The 22,967-nt window shown below is 40.9% G+C and overlaps 1 protein-coding gene and 1 long non-coding RNA gene across 4 annotated transcripts; one reads left to right on the plus strand and one right to left on the minus strand.

The window, feature by feature from the left end:
• Positions 1-30: 30 nt before the first annotated feature.
• Positions 31-21,254, minus strand: SPTY2D1 (SPT2 chromatin protein domain containing 1). Of its 3 annotated transcripts, none has more exons than XM_042903899.1 (7): positions 21,124-21,254; positions 20,610-20,698; positions 9,633-9,747; positions 7,290-8,870; positions 5,435-5,606; positions 3,541-3,618; positions 31-1,910 (listed from the first exon to the last, which is right to left on the minus strand). In XM_042903899.1, the coding sequence occupies exons 2-7, from the start codon at positions 20,667-20,669 to the stop codon at positions 1,817-1,819; spliced, it is 2,100 nt and encodes a 699-aa protein (XP_042759833.1). In that variant the 5' UTR covers positions 20,670-20,698; positions 21,124-21,254; the 3' UTR covers positions 31-1,816. The 3 variants fall into 3 exon arrangements, with proteins under 3 accessions (XP_042759833.1, XP_042759831.1, XP_042759832.1); XM_042903897.1 differs by lacking the exon at positions 21,124-21,254 and adding an exon at positions 17,996-18,116 and having other exon boundaries at positions 20,610-20,692; XM_042903898.1 differs by lacking the exon at positions 21,124-21,254 and having other exon boundaries at positions 20,610-20,794.
• LOC122199142 lies at positions 20,962-22,075 on the plus strand. The gene is made up of 2 exons (XR_006193375.1): positions 20,962-21,090; positions 21,833-22,075. It is a non-coding gene; the product is annotated as an uncharacterized LOC122199142 (long non-coding RNA).
• The last annotated feature ends 892 nt before the right edge of the window (positions 22,076-22,967 follow it).

Below are 22,967 nucleotides of genomic sequence, written 5' to 3' on the forward strand. Positions count from 1 at the left end.
TCTAAATACTGAAAAAATATATCCCAGAAAACAACTTTTGTAGGGGTGGGGCGGGAGGAAGCACAAAAGTGACAGCAAAGGAAATAATGTTCCAAACCTGTTTTATTACGTGGAACACCACACTACCCTTAAATCAATTTCACTGAAGATATTTTGAGATGGGTGAGAGGCAGTCAACAGGATTTTCTGCCAGTGTGACAATTCTATGTAGATCGTTAGAGTGTTACTCCTGGTGATGAAGACCTCTTTCAGAGGATTCAGCTTCAAAGTTAAATGCTTGCACTTTCGAAATGTGAAACTCAATTCAAAATGAGTCAGTCTTAAGGGACTAGGTCAAATGGTTGTCCCATTAAGGGAGGTAACAACAGTAATGTATACCACCCAAACTTGGAGAATAAAGAAAGCTTTATGGATAAAAAGGAATACACCAAAACAACTTTTGGAACTGTTCTTCAAGCTTATGTCCCACTGTCCCCAGCCCTCCATATTTAGAATTAAGGACAAAAGCTCTCTAGCGTCATCATATCTCATTTTCTGTTGCTGACTTTTCTTGAGACTTGGCTTCTCTCCAGCCAGAACCTAGGTCAGCCTGATTGGAATTGCCTGGGTTTGAGGCTTAAGAGATCTCAAGTGTAAAAATAGGACTTGGAAAAAAGTGAGCATGAAGAAAGTTCCACAGCCTGGTAAAGCACCAGTAGCAGGGAACGTCCTTTTCTACCTGGGAAAAAAATCTCTTCACAGTGCATAGTTTGAAATAAAAGTGCAATATGGGCAAAAAGAGAAGGTGGTGCTCTCAATATACGTGAATTTAGTTTTTGGCTTTTGGCATTAATTGCTAAAGAATTTAAGATAAAATGCAGTCGTTAACATCAAGAGGTACAGGGGCACCTTTTTCCAAAATATCTTTCTAGAGAGGGAGGAGGGGAGTCTCACATGTCACTTCCTTATTTTTTAAACTATTACTCTTCCAAATCTAATGTTTGAATAAAATAAGCATTTTTCTTCAGTATAAAAATGACTTTTCTTAGATAAAAATCAATTAGCACAGTGACCTTGTCTATTTTACGCTAAAGCCAACGTAACAGTAAATTTGAAAGAAAACCTGGAAACAGATTATTTTTAAACTAAATGGCATAACTTGCATTTTAACTGGAAAAAAAAATTTGTTAATTGCCTTACCACCTAAATTAGTGAATAAGAATGCTCAGCATCCAATCCATGAATAATGTAAAATACGATATAATTTATTCTACTTTTTACTTCAAAGTCACAGAGATGACATCCATACGATAATTATAGAGCCTACTCTACATTTTCAAGTTCTCAATCCAAACATATACATTAGGACAGGTCACTTTATTGCTGGCAACATTCATGGAAGGGCCAGGTTCCTCATTAAAAGACAAAGTTTGATTGGGAGCTGGGCAGTGCTCTACTCACACATCAGCAGAACATGGAGAGGCAATCCTTTTTTTTTTTTCCTTTTCAAAATAGCAAAGGAACAATGTAAGATTGGCTGACAGGTGAGCGGCCCCGTTAGAGTGCATAGCTCATCAGGATCAAGGCGGGCACCTGTGAACAGTTAACTTCATAAGCACGCTCACTGGGCATTCTATCATCTGCATTAGATTTAACCCTGGAAAGTATTTGAAAATACTTTATGCTCCAATGACAGCCTGCAAATAACAGTATGCATTCCTTCTCCTTGAGTACCCAAGTAGAAATTAAAATCATAAAGGGGCTTCTTCATTCTGAAGGCAGGACCTCCTGGCAGCAGAGTGTCTCCAGAATTTCACAAAAATAATAAAAGCAGCAGCTAACGCTTCTTCAGCTTCTTAGCCTTTCGACGCTTCATTTCTTCTTCTTCACGTCTCATTTCCTCTAAGTCCTCCTGCATACCTAGTCTTAAACTGTCACAAAAAAAAAAAAAAGGAAAAAAAGTACATGTCAATATACATGACATTACCACCCTCTTTAAAAATTAAGAATGAGGGGCGCCTGGGTGGCGCAGTCGGTTAAGCGTCCGACTTCAGCCAGGTCACGATCTCGCGGTCCGTGAGTTCGAGCCCCGCGTCGGGCTCTGGGCTGATGGCTCGGAGCCTGGAGCCTGTTTCCGATTCTGTGTCTCCCTCTCTCTCTGCCCCTCCCCCGTTCATGCTCTGTCTCTCTCTGTCCCAAAAATAAATAAAAAATTTAAAAAAAAAAAAAAAAATTAAGAATGAAATTTCAACTGGGAGCTCATATGGAATGTGCTGAGGCATTAAAAACGCCTCAAGGCTTTACCACTGAAAACAAACTAGCAGGAATATTTTTTTACTAGGAGCCTCGGCCACTGATTCAACTTCTAGTAGAAAAAAGACCTCACACTGTTAAAAACTGAGAACAAACTGAGGGTTGATGGGGGGTGGGAGGGAGGGGAGGGTGGGTGATGGGTATTGAGGAGGGCACCTTTTGGGATGAGCACTGGGTGTTGTATGGAAACCAATTTGACAATAAATTTCATATATTAAAAAAAAAAAAGAAAGAAAGAAAAAAGACCTCACATAAAACCTCAACATAAAATAAGTAATAAAGTAAATAAGTAAATAATAAAGTAAATAAAGTAAATAAGTAATAAAATATAAATTGTTTATCACAATGGCTTTTAGAAATAAAAGAAAATTTATTCAATAAATAACATTCTATTCTTATCCCTTCGCATCACTTTAGTTGGATATTTTATGTAGTTACATGAAGGGAAGGCAAGAGGGAAGAGGTTTAATATGCTGGGTTGAGACTGAAGGGAATTATCTTACCAAGTTAAGACTATAAACAAAGCAATCTCTTGTTACCCTACCCTAAGAACTTATCATGAATTTTATTATCAGGTAGCCAAATAGGAATTAGACAGAAAGAATTTCATATTCCTCATCAGGTCCCTATGGCCAGCAGTGGTACAGGTCAGCAAGACTGAGATGTGTTTGATGTAGAAAGGGAATTAAAGATGGGGAAAGAAAAACAAGGAACTTGTTACAATGGGATCAGAGGAGGCCTCCAGCACTGACTGTGTGCCTATATAGGTGAGGCTCCGCACTAAGCAACTTGTATACTTAATGTGATACCTCAATGGGTAAAAAGAGTAAATTCTCATTTTACCCATGAGAAGACAGATTGAAAAAAAAAATTTTTTTAAGTTTGTTTATTTTTGAGACAGAGAGAGCAGGGGAGGGAGAGGCAGAGAAAGAGGAGAGAGAGAATCCCAGGCAGGCTCCACAATGCCAGCACAGAGCTTCACGCAGGCCTTGAACCCATGAACCGTGAGACTATGACCTGAGTCGAAATCAAGAGTCGGATATTTAACTGACTGAGACACCCAGGTGCCCCAAGAAGACAGATTTAGAAAGGCTAAGGAATTTGTCTAAAGTCCCACAGCAAGTAACCCGGATGGGAATTCAGAAGCGAGGGGCCCCAAACCTCTGCTCCCAATGGTGTAACTGAAGCAGCAAACAGAAAGGAACAATTAGGACATTTCTACACAAATGTGTTAAGTTTTGTGCTTACCTCTTTGCTTCTTCCTTCTGCTGCTCTTTCCAACTACTCTCCATGTAACGTAAGGCATAATCACTTTCATCTTTGTATCTGATAAGAGGAAATCAATGTTGTTATGGAAAACACCCAAATTCCCAAATATTTAGGAACTGCATCCTCCTGTTTTAAAAATCAGTATCTTTATAACTAATAAAAAACACAGTTAGGATTACTCTTCTTTCTTTGGCAAGGAGTGACAGAGGCAGAGGACGGGTAGCAGTGGGTTTCTGAAGTCAAGGCAAATTAAATGAGCCCTCACTACTCCCTGAAGGCAATTATTCCTGAATCTAATGTCAATGTAGGTACTCAATCCAACAATGCTTACTCAGCTCACTCGCCTCTAGTTACAGAATAGTTTATATTAAAATCCTGAAAGCACACTATATATGGAAATCATTTTGTACATATTAATCTCATTTGAGCTTTGTGAGAAAGGACTTTAGAACACAGACTGAAGCGGGGCGCCTGAGTGGCTCAGTCGGTTAAGCGTCCGACTTCGGCTCAGGTCACGATCTCACGGTATGTGAGTTCGAGCCCCGCGTCGGGCTCTGTGCTGACTGCTCAGAGCCTGGAGCCTGTTTCAGATTCTGTGTCTCCCTCTCTCTCTGACCCTCCCCCGTTCATGCTCTGTCTCTCTCTGTCTCAAAAATAAATAAACGTTAAAAAAAAGAAAAAATTAAAAAAAAAAAAAAGAACACAGACTGAAGCAGGCAGATTAATGGTTTGACCAAGAACATAAAACTAGCCAATGACATTACTAATATTAGGTTTTTATTAAAAAAATTTTTTTTAAATGTTTATTTACTTTTGAGACAGACAGTGAGTGGGGGAAGGGCAAAGACAGAGGGAGACACAGAATCTGAAGGAGGCTCCAGGCTTTAAGCTGTCAGCACAGAGCCCGATGCGGAGCTTGAACTCACAGACTGGGAGATCACGACCTGAGCCAAAGTCAGACACTTAACCAACTGAGCCACCCAGGTGCCCCATTAATATTAGATTTTTAAATCTGATTTTTATTCCAATTCTTTTTACTACTCTTTTTACCAAAAAATTTTTTTTTTTAAAACACTTTTTCTCAGGATTGCCTTCTAATTTCTCATATCCATGGCTTTAAAGGAGAGGGCAACTGTCAACCGATATGCACTATGTCCCTTCTGTTTTACATATAAAACATATGTCCCTTCTGTTTTATCTCATTTAATCCTTCCAGATGTCATTCTGAAAATAATTTACTCAAGTTTATCCAGCTAGGAAGTGGTAGAACTTCTATTCAAACCCTGATCTTTCATCTATACTAGTGTTCTCAAACTTTAATGTGCATTTGAATTACCTGGGAACCGTATAAAGCTGATTTAGATTTGGTAGCTCTGAAGTGGGGCCTGAGAGCCTGCATTTCTTAACGCTGTTGTCAGGTGATGTCAGTGACGTTGGTCCCATACTGACTGCTGTCCAGGACCACACTTTTGAGCAGTAAAGCTTTTTACATCAAAGAAAAGCAGATGTCAGATCAGACCAGCTTTCAACACAGGTCTGTGATGTCAGATCAGACTAGCTTTCAACATGGGTCTGTGGATGGCTTTCTGAGTTCAAAGCCAATCTAGTTCTATTCCAGTAAGCTGCTTCACTCTCATTAAATATACATCTTACAAGGGCAACAGTTTAAAAAGGTATATTTTGGCATGCAACCACACAAAAAATTCTGAGTTAACCGTTAGGTGGTGCCAAAAGAGTAAATCTTAAACAATCATACAATGGTTCCTAATGAAGAATTTTATTCAATGCCTCTGCTATTAATGTTTGCTTTTTCCCCATAGCACGAGTCATTCAAAATGAGTATATCATTTATCTAAACCATCTATAGCCTTACTTTTTTCGGTCATAGCCAAAGATTTCTCGAATGTGCTTGGATATTTCTTCCTGAGGTTCTCCTTCATCTTCGATAAAATCTTCCATTTCAGAGTCATATTCATCATCATCTTCCTCCTCTTCATATTCTCGTTGCCTTTTGTAACCACTAGGGAAGGGAAGCCTTTGAGGACCTAAGAATAGAAAAGTCATTATTTATAGGAGCATGAACACTGAAAATAGTCCCAACAAAGTTTTACATAAACTGAGATTTTAAGAATTCATTAAGACAATATCCTCAAAAACCAGAGCCAGCAAACTGACCCATAGCATGGACTCATTATGAAATCATCCCTGCTACAAGGAGTAGAATTTCTGTTTATCCCAGGGCTTACCAGAAGCATCTGTCACATCTTGTAGCCTAACAGCTGCCTTCCTTCTGGATTTAAAAGACTGATAAAATTAAAAAGAAAATTACAAATAGCTTACAGGATCTCTAACTTTTAATTCTGCCATGAAAAAGACACCAAAAGTAACAACCTACCGTCTATTATCACAATTTCATTCCTTTTTTTTTTTTAGAAGTCCAACAAAGTATGAAAAATTCCCAGAATTATGGATAATTATTGAAATGAGTAAGTCTGACTTTAAAAGAAAATCACTACATTATCATTATTTTGTCATTTTGCCAAAAGACTGAATAAAACTTTGCAAAAGACAGGCAATGATCAATAGAACAGCATCTGGGAACAACTGCTTTCTAGTCCTTGATTACAGACACTCCTTTTATTGATCTACAGTTGTTTTTAATACGCATGGCTTGTCTCCTTAGCTCGGCTCAACTTCTGCACTGTTGACATTTTGGGCCAGATAATTCTTTGTGAGCAGACTCTCCTGTGTCCTATAGTATAATAGCAGCATCCCTGGCCTCTATCTACTAGATACCAGTAGCATCCCCTGGGCCCAGTGGTGTCAGTCAAAAATGTCTCCAGACACTGCCAAATGTTCACTGGGCATCAAAATCATCCTTGGTTGAGAACCAATGTTCTAGCTGAACTAAGAAGTTAAAGCATGGAATCTTACCTAAGTAAGTAGATTCATAAAGGACCAGTAGCTAGGGCTTTGATGTGCTGCCCACTACAAGGAGCAGAAACACAAGGGCAGTTCCTGGTACATTGTGGATACTTAAAAAGTATATGTTTTTTTTTTTTTTTTAATTTTTTTTTTTTCCAACGTTTTTTATATATTTTTGGGACAGAGAGAGACAGAGCATGAACGGGGGAGGGGCAGAGAGAGAGGGAGACACAGAATCGGAAACAGGCTCCAGGCTCCGAGCCATCAGCCCAGAGCCTGACGCGGGGCTCGAACTCACGGACCGCGAGATCGTGACCTGGCTGAAGTCGGACGCTTAACCGACTGCGCCACCCAGGCGCCCAAAAAAAAAAAAAAAAAAAAAGTATCTGATGAATAAATAATGCACCAAAGACTTCAAGCTTACAAATATACTCCAACTTTTGAAGAAAGGTCTCTCTAGTTCTCATGAAAAGGTAAAGATGAATTAATTCATTGAACCATATAAGGCATATTCACTCATCCTGTCTCACAAATCACATAGCCAAGTTTCATGCACTTGGAGACGTTACAGGGGTGAACACAGAGGGTCCTAGATAACTCTCTTTCTAAAGCCTTTTCCAAGTTATGATCACTAAAGGGACTCTCAGGCATAAAGAGAGACAGAGCATCAGGATTCTATCAATACAGGAGTACATTAAAGGGCACATGGAAGGGTTCACAGGGTCTAGGTTTATGTAAAACAAAGTACTCTTTCCAATTTCCTAGTAACAAGTCAATATCCTTAGGGTGAAGGACAGTTTTACCTTGGGCAGATCTGTAGCCAGTTAAGGAAGGCTTCATTCCATTCATCTGTCCATTGCTGGATCGGCTAATTATATTCTTGGAAGAAATGGTTTCTGAGACAACGGTACACTTGGGTTTTAGGGGGAGACCGGAGCTACTAACTGTTCGCCCAGGTCCCAAGCTGCTCACTGGTCTTCCAGGGCCTGAACTACTGACCGTCCGTCCGGCTGGAACTGAGCCACCGACTGGCCGCCCAGGGCCACCGACTGGCCGCCCAGGGCCATTGACTGGCCGCCCAGGGCCACTGACTGGCCGCCCAGGGCCACTGACTGGCCGCCCAGGGGGGCCAGAGCCACTCACTGGTCGTCGGAGGTCATGCGGACTGCTCACAGGCCGCCCAGGGCCACCAGAGCTGCCCAAAGACTTCCTAGAATCACCTGAGCCAGTGGTGGGTCGTCCAGGTCCACTTGAGCTATTTGCAGGATGCCCAGGGCCACTTGTACCACTGAGTGTCCGTCCAGAGAGATTTAAGTCACTGGCTGGCCTCTTGGTCCCACTGACTGATCGCTCAGGTCCTGAGCTGGGGCTGCCATTCTGGCGCCTGGGCATGGGGCCAGAACTAACTGTGGGCCGAGCAGTCCCTGTGCTGGGCCGCCCGGGAGCTGAGCTGGAGCTGCTGCCTGGCTGCCTGACGACACCTGGACCCTTGGCTTTATTGTGTGGGGTAACCACAGGCCCAGGCCTGGAATGGCTAGGATGGGGAGGAGATTTTTTGGCTTTGTGCTCAGTAGCAGATTTCTGAGGCCCTTTAGCAGAAGTCTTTGGGACACTTGGTGAATAGGTGCTGGAGTGGGGCTTTCCAGCCCCATTGAAAACAGGTCTGTCATGGCCCTCTCGAAGTAAGGGCTGGGAGCAATTGCCAGATCCTGCTTTGGTCCTCTCTCCTGGCATGGATTTGGATGAAGACACACTTAAGTGTTTTTCATTGGCTGTACTGGGTCTGGATTTCTTCTCAGCATGAGGGAGGGGTGTACCCCTGGAGGAAGGGTGCTTGCTAAGTTTTGTGCCCACACTTTCTTTCTGAGAAGGTGCCTTTTTGGCCGGAGGTAGTCTTGCATCTGTCTCAGCTCTCTTTTTCCTCTGTTTCCGTTCAAGGAATTCTCGCTCCCTAAGTTCTTCTGCAGTCATAGGCCGCTCTTCTGTTTTCTTCACTACCTTGATCTCCACTGGTTCATACTGCTTTTTCTCGGCCAGCCTGAGTAGATCGGTGAAGTTCATGAGTGGCGGGGCACTTTTAAGGGGGACCTTTGGTTTGCTTTCAACTTTGGGAGGTTCTTGCTCCTCCTCATACTCCTGCTCTGACTCTGCTTGATTGTACTCTAAGAATTCATCTTCTTCTTCCATCCCATACTCTTGTTCTGTTCCCTGGCTAGTGTGGCTTTCCATCACCTGCCTCTTCTTTGACTTTTCCTCAACGGGAATCCCGTTGTAACCATGGAAATTATCCTTTGTCCTCTTGGCCATAGCTCTTGCCTTCTTATCATGTTTTAGCTCAATTCGCTTTTTCACTAGTTCTTCTTTTCTCCTTTTCTCCTCTAAAGCTAAAATGGAGAAAACAAGAACAAAGTATTTCAAGGTCTGGAGGTCTCAAGTATGTTCATCCGAAATCAGTAGGTGGCCAAAACACAGGCAACATTCAAGTTACAGTTTGAAGACATCTAGGAATCAAAGGAGGAAGTCCTTTGAACAAGTATCAGTTGAGTCATCTTTACATAATGAGTGGGTTACATATGGGGTTTTCAATATGACAAAGCAAGCGAGAGACTGGGGTTTTAGCTTTAAATATAGAAAATAATTCATACCAAATAAAGATACCAAGTTAAGGAAACAGTAGGAACCACTTCACCGTCATTATTAACTGTGAATAAATGAATACTTAAATGTATTAAATCAGTTTCCTTGTCATTTGCATGAGGTAAAACTACTGTTTAAGTTTGCTGGTCTTCAAAAATTGTCCCTATTTTTAACCTTTAAGATAGCATTCTTGATAATTAAAAAAATTAAAATACAAAATATGTAGAAGCAGATTCAGAATGAAGGTCAAAGAATGGAGTTCTTATTGGGACCTAGTGTGGCCAATTGCAAGATATGGCCGCTATCCCCAAAAGCACTAAGAAGAAATAAAAGATAACATCCATACAAATGATCGGCATGAGAACACATGTAATATGCTCTAAATACAGCGGACTCAGACACACAAATCCCTTAGCCTATTATGTTACTACAAGCATCCGCTAGTTAAGTACAAGCTAGTTGTGAAGGTAGAAGACTTTAAAATTGACAATAAAGCTATAGATATGTACCTTTTTGCCTGAGCTCCTCTTCTTTTCGTCTGAGAAAAGCCTGAACAGCTGCAGATTGGACACCCTTGACTTTTGGGTCTTTTTTGGGAGGCCCCACTGCCAAACTATACCTTTTCTAAAAATAAAAAAAGTAAAAGTTAAAAGCAATTCAACTTTAAAAATGTATTTGCTATTAGGTGTAAGGCATTGTACCAAGCAATAGAGAGGTTTACATACTGACTGAAAAACGGATTCTGAATAAGAGATCATATAACTAACACGGAAGCTTAGCTATAAAATTTTGGTCTAAATAGGATTATGTATGACTGTTTTTAGGTACAGAATTTCTTTGTAACATCCTAAATAATGCACACGTGAAGAATTCAGAGAAATGCTATTTTTATGTTATTTTCCCAAATAGGTACTTGGACTGGGGGACTTTTAAAAAGAAATCATCACTTAGAATGGACTGTTTAAAAATTCTGAATAAAAAAAAAAAATCGAACTTTAGAACTAAGCATTTCAAAGTGTAACTTTTCAAACAAACAGAAAAAACTACTCATAAAATGTTTTCTCTCCTGAATACCTTATTCCAGACTATTTTCTAGTAAGACTCACAGCTACACAGGTTATTTTGCTTACAGTATAAAACACTGAGATTTTACTTTGACCATAGGCAAAGCTGGTGGCAAACCAAAGCTAAAAAGCATTTCAAGGAAATCTAAGCAGCAAGAAGTGCCCAATTCCCTGTACTTTTAACCACAGCTCTTATGTTCATTAAATATTAATTTGTTACATAAACTGTTTTAGAAAGTTTCCATATCAACCAAAAAATACTAATATTATCCTGGCGCAGATGATATTTCTCTGGGTTTTGATTTTTATGTAACTACACTGGGAAATGACTAAAACCGTAGTAATGTTAATTTGAACTACAACAGGAAAAACATTTCCATTGTATAAGTATCTATCATAAGAGAAGTATGATAAACAGAATAACTCAGACCAGGATGATTCATCTCAAGGACTATTGCACATTAAATATATGGATAGAATATGTTTTCACTCTTATGTTGATCCTGAGAAACTTAACAGAAGGCCATGGGGGAGGGGAAGGAAAAAAAAACAAGGTTAGGGAGGGAGCCAAAACATAAGAGACTCCTAAAAACTGAGAACAAACTGAGGGTTGATGGGGGGTGGGAGGGAGGGGTGGGTGGGTGATGGGTATTGAGGGCACCTGTTGAGATGAGCACTGGGTGTTGTATGGAAACCAATTTGACAATAAATTTCATCTAAAAAAAAATTAAATAAATAAATAAATCTATGGATAGCAAATAAGTTTTTAAATGCTCTCCCTCTTTTGTTAGGCTGATGACATTCTTATCCACTACACCTGTTATTGTGCTAGTTAAAAAGGAAACACTAACCCCCCTGAGCACAAATCCAGCTACTTAAAAACCAAAATAAAACAGACTCCCCAAATGTGCATGAAATTCTTGGGAGGAAAGCCAAAGGATCCATGCTTACTATGTGGCTAGCCAAATACAAGACATCCGAAACAGACTGGAAGTTCCAGCTAAGTTAGTTCACCAGTGAAGCAGGCCCTAATCCAGCATGAAAATCCTGCACGATAGCAGTGCTGTGACCTGACACATCCCTGACAGAAATCCCAAAAGAGAGCACCCAGATTCCTCTCCCAGTCAGCTTGGTTGAATCACCATAAAACCCAGTAATAAGTCCCTATCTTTGTAAATTTAGTTGTAGATGCTTTCCATTGTGGATTGGAGCCCAATATTTAAAGAAGAAAAGGAGAGGGAGGGCACACTGAGGAGAAAGAGAATACTGCTTTACCTAACTGCCTATATATAAATTGTCCTCATTTACAAGAACCTCAAACATAAGCTTTATCTACAAAAAGTTTATATTTTCTTAATGGAAGAGCCACCATGAATAGGACTCAAGTTGCATAAGATATACACAGACTCATAAGCAGAGACATATACTCACTTCACCCTATCCAGTTAGTGAGATTTGTAAGAGGAAAGATGGATTTTTTTTTTTTTTTGCCAAGACTTAAGATTTTCCTGTCCCCGCCAACAACCTAGTCCATATGTTCACCTGCCAAATCAAAGCTTACACAAAGCACCCCCCCCAACCCCGCCCAGCCTCAAATGCCAATATACATATTAGTGTTACCTTGAACAGCACTGGTTCATTATCTACATATTACAGCAACAAGCACTTCCTAATTTGACTTCAGGATAGACATATTTCTTCCTAACCTGAGACTTCAAGGGATAGGTAATGGGATATGACTAGCTGAAAAGCTACTCACGACTGCATACAGGCACTAACAGCGTCAATGGAGTACAGTTTACTAAGCTTCAGTCATTTGCATAACACCTGCATGATTTTTGCCCTTTTAGTATACCATCTGCATTATTATTTACTAATTTTAAGAAAATATATAGACCTAACACTATGACTTACTATTATAGCTTTACTTCAAGCAATAATATCCATGAAATGATTGGCTTGAGGGCTAGTTACATTTCTGCAAATCATGTTAAAATATAACCATTAAACACACACACACACACACACACACACACACACACACACACACACACAGCATTTTGGAAAATGCCAAAAAGGAACATAAAAATACAGGAAAGGCAGAACACAAAGAAGAAACAAGGGAGTGGGGTGTTCAGGCTCTCAGATTTACTCAGAAAATAACTGCAAAGATTACTTTTAGCTTTTTCTTTTTTTCATATTAAATATAATTTTTTGTCAAACTGGTTTCCATACAACACCCAGTGCTCATCCCAACAGGTGCTCTCCTCAATGCCCATCACCCACTTTCCCCTCTCCCCCTCCCCCCATCAACCCTCAGCTTGTTCTCAGTATTTAAGACTCTCTTATGGTTTGCTTCCCTCCCTCTCTGTAACTTTTTTTTTCTCCCTTCCCCTCCCCTATGGTCTTCTGTTAAGTTTCTCAGGATCCACATATGAGTGAAAACATATGGTTATCTGTCTTTCTCTGCCTGACTTATTTCACTTAGCATAATACTCTCCAGTCCCATCCACGTTGCTGCAAATGGCCAGATTTCATTCTTTCTCATTGCCAAGTAGTATTCCATTGTGTATATAAACCACAATTTCTTTATCCATTCATCAGTTGATGGACATTTAGGCTCTTTCCATAATTTGGCTGTTGTTGAAAGTGCTGCTATAAACGTTGGGGTACAAGTGGCCCTATGCATCGGCACTCCTGTATCCCTTGGGTAAATTCCTAGCGGGGCTATTGCTGGGTCATAGGGTAGTTCTATTTTTAATTCTTTGAGGAACCTCCACACTGTTTTCCAGAGCGGCTGCACCAGTTTGCATTCCCACCAACAGTGTAAGAGGGTTCCCGTTTCTCCACATCCTCTCCAGCATCTATAGTCCTGATTTGTTCACTTTAGCTTTTTTCAAAGCATCCACCTATTTTCAACCACTCACACTGCCAATTTTAAATTCAGCTTTTTTTGTTTTAGCACCTTTAATACTCAAGGGTATTTATCAAGCTGACTTTACTTTTACCCCAACAACTCTGCAGTACTTTTTGTTCTGTCCTATGATGTAGAAGGGATTCAATAAATCTATTAAAAGTCTCATTTCATGGGTCTGCTAGGAAACAAGAAGGGCAAGGTCCTAACTTGATGAGGCTTAATCTTATTCACTGACATGAGCTGAGTCATAATCAACAGTTTCTTACATCCGCTGTAGCTTGATGCACTCAAACGCAGATACCAGGAAAATATTAATATATTCTCTTAGGTAAACTTTAGGTCAAAACCTAGAAATCTGGGGTTAGAAAAAAAAAGGGGGGGTCCTGTATCTCCATAGGAAATATTCTTCTTTCTTAACTGTTTTGAGATACAATTCACATACCATAAAATCCATCCTTTAAAAAAAATTTTTTTTTAATTTTAGAGAGAGTGAGTGTACAGGGGAGAGGGGCAGAGGTGGTGGGTGGGTGGGAGGGAGGAAGTGAGGGAGGGAGGGAGGGGGAGGGAGGGAGAGAGAGAGAGGGAAAATATCTTAAGCAGGCTCTTCGCTCTGTCAGTCTGGAGCCCAATGGAGCTCAATCCCATGGGATCATGACCTGAGCTGAAACCAAGAGTCAGATGCTCAACTCACCAAATCACCCAGGCACGTAAAATCCACACATTTAATGTGTACAATTCATTGGTTTTTAGTACATTCAGAGTTGTACAACCATCACTACTATTGGATTGCAGAACATTTACATTATCCCAAAAAGAAATACCCTTCAGCAGTCATTCCCCATTCCCTCTCTCTCTCCCCTCTGCCCCTGGCAACCTACTTTCTGTTGCTGTGGATTTGCCAATTCTGGACATTTCATATAAATGAAATCATGTACCCAGTGTACCATTATACAATAATATTTATCACAATATAAGGGAACATTTACAGGCCATAGACAAATGGCTATATATGAGTGATTATACAAAATATTAAGATTTTTCAATTTTGAAAACACTTGTTAATTTTCACTTGACTCTATTATTAAGTTTGAAAATAGACCCCTTCAAAGGCCTAGAAAATATCCTTGAGAGAATGCTCTGTCAGTTAGTTCCTTACATCACTGAACTGAGAAATTATAATTATTTCCCTGGCTTATGGAAAATTAAGAAACGATTAGTTTCTATGACCATTAAGTGTTTCAGTTTCAGCAAAGGTATCATTTTAACTCTTTTGGAGTAAAAATAGAATATACCTAGAACTTTAAAATGACAATTATGTAATACCTAAGTAAATTTAAATGGAGATAATGTAATTTTACTTTGATGTCAGTGTTGGCTTTTCTATTTTTTTTTTTTTTTCCTCAAACAAAAACTTTCAAAGAAACAAAATGAAATCCTACAATATGTGTGGCTGCCATGGTCAGTTTTACATGCCAGCTCAGCTAGGCTATAGCACTCAGTTATTTAAATCAAACACTAATCTAGTGTGGCCGTGAAGGTATTTTGCAGGTGTGGCTAACATCTACAATCAGCTAACTTGAGGTAAAGCAGATTACCCTCCATAATGTGGATGGTACTCATCCAATCAGTTGAAGGCCTTAAGAGCAAAAACTGAGTTTTCTCAGAGAAGAAGGTATTGGCCCTACAAATTTCAGACTTGCCAGCCCCACAATGACATGAACCAATTTCCTAAAATAAATCCTCCTGGTTCTGCTTCTCTGGGGAGCCCTGACTGATACAGTGGCCATTTGTATCTTGGTAGTTTCCTTAGTACAATGTTCTTAAGATCCATGTTGTAACATGGATCACTACTTCATTTCTTTCTATGGCTGAATATTTCACTGTGCTGATTTACCACATGTTATCTATTCACCAGTTGATGGGTATTTGTTTTTACTTCTTGGCTATTATGAATAATGCTGCCATGAACACTTGTGTACAAGTTTTTGTGTGTGTGAACATCATTTCTCTTGGGTACACGGCTATACATCTTCTTAACCTTGAGCTAGCCAGACCTTTATAAAAGGGGTTGCAGTCACACTCTGTTCAGTTGAAAGATCTGAGATTTGTTGTAACAGAATATTGTAATAGATAATCCCCTACGCCCAAAGGGGTAGCCCCGTAGAGAACAATGCTTTTTTAAAAACATAAAAATAAAAAGCCTCAGGCCGGGATTACATTATATTCTATTTAATAAAGCAGAAGAACTATTTGGCACTTTCTCCTGCATCAGATGGTCACATTTAGCTCTAGCAGCAGCACATTGAGATGCACCCACCAATTCTGAATCTGATTCAAGGCACCAGGCTGCTTCATTGTTTGAGCTTCATGAAAAGCAGCTGGACAAGAGTTTCTTTTATCCTAAGTGTATCCATTTTATTATACTGCAAGCCAACTCAGTCATTCTGCTGGACCCCAATGAATGATCCACAGCAGTGAAGCTTATGCCATTTAAATACAGTATCAGAGATTTTGCCAAGATTTGTAATTCTGAAGCCAACAGACCTAGAAAACATTAACTCACTTTAAGACATATGTGTTCCTTGCACTGGAATTATACTGTCATGGTCAGATTAGGAAAATGAGGAGTTTTCTGTTCTGGAAATATGTCTTAACCAAATACGTTACGTTGGAATCAATAGTCAATCCCTTCTTGAAAGTTGTTCTTTACTCAGGAGAGAACAACATATTGTTGTAATTGTAGAAAATATAAATTTCCTGATGGCTTTATACATATTAGAGACTTATTATTAGAGTTAGGAATATTCAAAGAATATATCTTTGAGTTTAATAATACTACACAATTTCACAAAACATCATAGGGAATAAATGCAGGCCTGGAAAATGAATGGTTTGCATTAGGCTTGCTTAGCTGGGTGGTTAAGAGAATGAAAATAAAACAGTCAAAAAGCACGCTATTCAGGATTGCTATAGGGTCAAATGTAAATTTACTATTATTGTGTTTATAAAAATATACCTGATTATAAAATGTAGTATCAGATAGGTACCTCAGAGTCCCTAGCCCAACCTCTATGTTAGAAGTGGCCCAAAAAGCACAAGTGTGTATTAACTGGTTGTCACAATTTGTAACAGAGTGTGAATTAGAATCTGAGTCTCCTGACTCAGGTCCAAGAGTATTCCCACTACATGTCTCACTTCTACGTTAATCCCAACACTTTCATCCAGCTCTAACCTCAATTTTTATGTTTACTTTGAGAGAGCGAGCGAGTAGGGGGATGGGGGGGGAGGGGGTGCAGACAGAATCCCAGGCAGGCTCTGCACTGTCAGCCCAGAGACAGACACAGGGCCGAACGCATGAACTGTGAGATCATGGCCTGAGCCGAAACCAAGAGTCAAACGCTTAACTGACTGAGCCACCCAGGTGCCCCTCTAACCTCAATCTTAAACACCCTTCCCAAATTTCCATCTGCCTCTTGGATGGTGCCATGACCTCCAATAGGTCCACCACTTAACTTTCTATCTTATCCACCCTCACCCTCAGACTATTTCTGTCAACCATACTGGCACTCTCCCACCACAGGCTGTAAGTCTCTCTCTCCCCACCAATTTCCAAATGCTGTTGGTTTGCCCTTTAAATTTCTCTCCCATCAGACTTTACTGTACATTGACAAGTGCCATAAAAGCCAACAGTTATTGCCTAAGGCTATATTATATTGGGCTGGAGTTGAGGGTAGGAAGCTGGATGGGTTCAGGCTTTATTAAATGAACAACCGTCCTCATATCCAATACACTCTTCACTTAGCACAGGGTCATGATTAAGAGCAAGAACTCCGGAGCCAGTTAGCCTGTATAAAATTCTCTGCTCTACCGTTACTAGCCCTGTCACTTTTTGGCTGAATGACTTCAGACAAGTTTCCTCATCTCTCTAGGCCTCAGTTTCCTTATCCATGAAACAACCTTCCCTATATGGTCATCACAGTGATTGAATTAATCAATGTACATAAAGTGGTTAGAACAGTGCCTGGCACCAAGTAAGCAAGCATTATAAACGGCAGTTGTTGTTATCATTATCATTCAGAAAGAGATTCTCTTAGGTAGTGACGGGAAGAAAAATAACAATCTCTGCGGTGGTAGAGTTTCTAAAAGATCCTCTCCTTCCAACACTGGTTAAATAGTACTACCCCCCACCCCACCCCCAGGCTAGCAATTCAGAGCTACTTCAGGCCCTGGCAAACTCCTCTTCAGATCCAAGCATGGGAGCAATCCAGTTATAGCCAATAAATCAAAAGTTGCAAAGTGATTGCAGAAACGTTTTTGTTGCCCCATACTGTTCTTTCAAAGGAAATATAACTACTGTAGCACACAGTAGGCTTCTCTTGAATGCAGAGCTTGACACCTACTATTTTATATCTAGACTACTTCAAGAGCTTCCATTATTATCATTTTATATCCAGGCTACTTTAAGAACTTACATTATCTACCTGGCCCTCAGGACATCTGAACTCGCCACCTCAGTTAGAGTCCCTGAGCTCCTCTTCCAGTACCGACATTCTTATCCTCAAGGGGCTATAGCCCCCAAATCCTCATGTGTTTAGTACCACATAAATGCTTCGTCTTTACTTTTTGATTTGAGGATCACACCAGAGCGACAGTATCTTCTCCGGGATGATTTTCACAGTATGACTGTGAGAAAGCCACATAAGTCATCAATTAGTTACTTACAACCTACAAGAACCAATATTCTAAGCTCTACCATTCTATCAAATCAAGATACTTGGTTTTCGCTAGAGGAACCAGGGAGAAAAATTTTAAGTACAAGTGCGAGGTTGCCAAAAATATCTTTTCTCCTTTAAATATAAACAGAGCTTGCGACGATAACTGGTTACATCACCTTGATCAGCTGTTTTTTAAATTCAGTTTTCCACTGGGAAATGATAGCATGCCTAATATTGCTAGGCATGATGCAATCCTTCCTTTGTTTTAATAAAACATTATAAAAATAACTATTTCTCCTGAAAAGAAACAACAGAAAAGAGTTTCCATTACAGAAATGTTCATTGCTTCTCAAACCAGACACAATAGATACCTCTTAAAACTGAAGCCCTGGAGGGGCACCTGGGGTCAGCTGGTTAAGTGTCAACTCCTGATGTTGGGTCAGGTCACGATCTCACAGTTTTGAGATGAGCCCCGCGTCGGGCTCTGCACTGCAAGTGCAGAGCCTGCTTGGGATTCTCTCTCTCTCTCTCTCTCTCTCTCTCTCTCTCTGTCTCTGTCTCTGTCTCTCTCTCTCTCTCTCAAAAATAAATAAACTTAAAAAACAAAAATTCAAAGTGGCTGTCCAGGTGTTTTATATTTTAGCCTTCCTTGGAGTTAATCAGTGCTAGTCACCATAGCTCCTTTCTGTAGCAAAGTCTGACATAGGAACAATGAAGACTGAAATCTCAACATCAGCTCTGATAAGATGGAAATGGAAGGTGGGGAAGAAGATGGCTAAAAGGAAAATATGAACCAAGCACCAGAGTGGGATGCAAAACCTCTGTGGTTCTCAGACCATCATTCAGTCAATACAGCTTATGTCAAACATGGGGTGCATGTGTATGACTGAATTGTTGTTTCTTGACTTGGATGATGGTTTACAAGGATACCTGCTTTGCCACAGTTTATTACACTGTACAATATATATTTCACAATTGATGGTGTGCTCTCAGAGGCTTTATTTACTTTGAGCTGATAAAGCAAAGTAACAGAATAATTAGATAAACCCAGTGAAAGCAAGATCATGGATTAAATTTAACTGTCTTGCTCTGTTTCTCAATAGTTTCTTTTGTGACACATTCATCTGATGTAAAAAGAAAAGGATTATAATGCTAACTAAATCAAACTTCTAGGCTTTCTAGCTTTTTGTGGGGGTTGAGGGTGGGGAGGGGAAAGTATGCTTTCATAAAATATATGCCTATATTCATTTATTAAATTTTAAATGATCTCACCAATTCACCTTTTTTTCTGCTTCCAATCTTTGTTATTTAATAGATTTGTTGATAATGTACATATTCTAAAACATACACAGATTTTGAAATTTTCTGCTCTAGTAATATCTGGTTTTTAGAATAACTTGGTTCTGATTCTCCCTCAGAATATTACTGGGTATCAAAGCTAGTATTACCTATTTTTGACCTCCACTGAAATTCAGGAAGATCTAGAATAAAATATGGACCTAATTATGCAAAGATGAATGGTTATGGGATCCAATATTGACCTCCCTATGAAATTTACATAATTTGCAGAAAATAAATTTGGTTGTTCAAGGTTTCAGTGGTTTAAGCCCGTAAGTTCAACATACAGATCTTCGGGCTCATGGCTTAGGGGGAATGATTATTCAGCGTACTTGGGATGAAAGATGAATATATGGGAATTTAATAAATATTAAACTGACAGATATCAGTTTCATTTACCAATTATTTTACTATCTTCAAATCAATATTTTCAAAGGGTAAAAGAATGGGCCAGACTCAGAAGACAAGAAAAGTGTAGAAGTAGGAAAAACAAAACACAACACTGCAAATACACAAAAATCTAAGAAATGCAGAACGCATAGTGAGAGCTCAATAAATTCCAGTTGAACTGACTTTGACAGAGAGCTGTTCGAGGTCTATACCTCACTGCTCAAACCGCAAGTATCACAATGCAATTTGTCGGTTTACAGCTGTGCTGTGGGTACCATCTGAGGATCCAGAAATGATTAGTTTATGCAAAACAGCTACACCCCGCAGACTAGGCACTCTCCACCACTTCAGCGTGTAGATTTTAAAAGTCTTACGTCGCTCTGCGAATACGGGCGAATTCGCAAAATTACTGAGCAAATGGGACATAGATTTCAAACAAAGGCAAACCTGGAAGGCCACAAGTAAACGGAAGTTGAATAACCTACCCATTCTGTTGGCCAAGGATTTCGTGGAATCTGCTCAACTTCTCTTCCCAATACATAAGGTATTATTAAATCTTTGGGAGGTTTTAATTTAGTCATCTCATCAGAGAACTTGTTCGAGAAATCACACAATGTTTGACCCCATCTTAGGCGGGAACTCACCCAAAAGGCTATCAGACCACATCCCGAAAACCCCTGAAACTCCCCAACGTACACGCTTTCTTTCCATCCTTTGGGCTGAAGTTTATGCCAAAGCCAGAAATTACTAGCGCTGGATTCCACCATGTACCAGGCACGGTTTCACTCACCAGCCTTCACACAACTCTAAAACACCCGCACTGCAAAGTCCACGTTGCAGGGGTGACTAAGCCGGAGAAACCTACTCGCCGGAAGGCTGCCACTTCGCACCTCAAGCCCCTTTTCACCCATTCCCCAAGCATGCACGCCCAAGAAAAGCAAGCAAGGCGTCCAGGTCTTCCCTCTCCCGGAGTCGATAGGCGGATGCCTGGAAGTTCCACGGGCCAGAAATTCCAAACTTGAAGATTAGGGTCTCCTACACTGGTGCCCGGCTGGTACTTACCGGCACGTTGTTGACACCTTGTCCTTTGGAAGCTATCAGGAGAATTTCCCTGAAATCCATGTTGACAGAGGCGGAGACACTGGGCCAGGCTCTCGGAAAGAAGTGAAAGTACGCCTTACCGAGGCGCCCAGCTACAGCCAAGTGAACTGCCTGGCCCACCCCTCTCCCACCCCTCCTCAGCACGACCACTTCCGGCGCCTTCCAATGCCGTCTGCCCGCCCCCTTTCCTCTTGCGGCCTATATTCTTTTAGGTCCGCCGCTCAGCTCTCGAGTCCCTGGCGTAACTTCCGCCTTTAGGCTCCAGACACGTAGAAACGTGGTACGTGGCTGCTGGCGTCGGCTCGAAGGGGCGGGACTAGGCCCTTCACGGACCAAGGAGACGCGGCCTAGTAAAGTGAGGGGTGTGGCCAAGGGAAAGATCCACTTCCCTGGAGGCCGGGGCTCGCGACCTGACCGTCTTGGTGTTTCTTGTGACCTCTGAGTAGGGAAGGCGAGGGGGTGGGGGGTTACCTACCAGGCCTGGGTTCGCTGGGTGTCACGGGTGGGCTCTCAGGTCCGAAACGGCAGGGCCCCAGCAGCTGAACCGACGGATCTCGGGCAGGGGGTTTCAGTTACCGGATTCTAGGCGCTCGCGAAATTGCGCAGGCGCACATGGCACCGACTAGTCCTCTCGTGTACACATTACTCATCACATCCTGGCACATGGTGTGTGCTCACCTGCGCAGATGCATGCATGTCGTTCGTGTATAGAGACACAGGCTTGGTGCTTTTGCCCCATCTAGATAATAAGCTCCATGTAGTGGATAAATGAAGGAACTCTTTACATACAGTCCCAGTCTGAACATACTTGCGCACTAACGAAACATACATGGCCCATATTCATATTAATTTGGAGTCCAGTCGTGGGTTCCTTTTAAGAGTATCTGGGGCCTGTAAAGTCTCATTCAGTAAAATAACGCTAATTAGACCTGGGGTGGGAACAGGCCACGACTGGCTGCCAGCTAACAGGGCAGATATTTTCAGTGTGATGGAAAGCCCGTTCCAAAACTGGATTGTGGTGGTGATTGTAAGTTTACTGAAAGTCACTGTACACTCAGAACAGGTGAATTTTCCAATTATATATCAATACAGATGTTTAAAAATATTAGGCAAAGCTGGTCTTATTCTTTACAACTGAAGTTTTAATGCTGAGTTGTGGCCCTGACTACGTTTTTCCGTTTAAGGCTGCCCAAACAACAGACCAAGATGAAGTCTTCCTCTGATGACAGACCTGGAATTTTCAATTCCCGTATTCCCTCTGGGGAGCCCAGCATAGCATACAGCTCACCTATGCTATGCATTCCTTTCAAATACATGCCCACCTACTTTAAGTAGATTAGGTAGAAGCTTGCGTGTAATGTACTGAAAAAAACTAGCAGCCCTCAGGGGCCTCAAGTGTAAAAAATTAAATAAGATTTTTGAACTTCCTTCAAGTGATTTTTCTCTATTCAACAGGTAGAATCCTCTTGCAGTGTTTTCTGATTGTTCTTGGGATAAAGACCAAAATTTGAATCCTAACTGTGGCTTGTAAGGACTGCCATGATTTGCCATGGCCCACTTCTGTAACATCATCAGCTGTACTTTTTCACTTCTTCGTATGTGCCAGGCTCTCTTCCACTCCAGGTCCTTTCCCCCTTTCTCCCTCTGCCTAGTATTTTCCCTCTAAACTGCTGGGCCAGCTCTAACTCATCCTTCAGCATCACAAGCCTTTAGTGAGTGGTTATCAGGGTTTAAGCCCCAGTTCTGTCGATTTCTAGCTATCGTATGACCTTAGGCAAGGTTTAGCCTCTCTGTACATCAGTTTAATGTAGAAAATAACAAGGATAAGATGGCTGTAAAATAACTCAAGTAAGGACTATAGATTAGTACCTGGCTGTTATGGGCTCAATTGTGTGCCCCCCAAAATCCATATGTTGAAGTCCAAATCCCCAAGATGTCAGAATGTGATCATATTTAGAGATAGGGTCTTTGAAAAGATAATTAAGTTAAAATGAGGTCATTAGAGTGGGCCCTAATCCGACACGATGGGTGTCCTTATAAGAAGAGGAAATAGGGGGGCGACTGGGTGGCTCAGTCGGTTGAGCGGCCGACTTCGCTCAGGTCACGATCTCGCGGTATGTGAGTTCGAGCCCCGTGTCGGGCTCTGTGCTGACCTCAGAGCCTGGAGCCTGTTTCAGATTCTGTGTCTCCCTCTCTCTCTGACCCTCCCCCGTTCATGCTCTGTCTCTCTCTGTCTCAAAAATAAATAAACGTTAAAAAAAATTTTTTTTCTTTTTAAAAAAAGAGGAAATATGGATGTAGACAGGTACAGAGGAAAAC

Source organism: Panthera leo, chromosome D1 (genome assembly GCF_018350215.1).
Source record: "Panthera leo isolate Ple1 chromosome D1, P.leo_Ple1_pat1.1, whole genome shotgun sequence".
Lineage (NCBI taxonomy): Eukaryota > Metazoa > Chordata > Mammalia > Carnivora > Felidae > Panthera > Panthera leo.

Coding starts and splice junctions, on each gene's coding strand:
- SPTY2D1 (XM_042903897.1), bottom strand. CDS start 18,064: ATGCCTAGCAATATTAGGCATGCTATCATTTCCCAGTGGAAAACTGAA. Junction 8,871..9,632: donor AGAGGAGCTCAGGCAAAAAG/GTACATATCTAT, acceptor TCTCCATTTTAG/CTTTAGAGGAGAAAAGGAGA. Junction 5,607..7,289: donor TGGCTACAGATCTGCCCAAG/GTAAAACTGTCC, acceptor TTCTATTCTTAG/GTCCTCAAAGGCTTCCCTTC.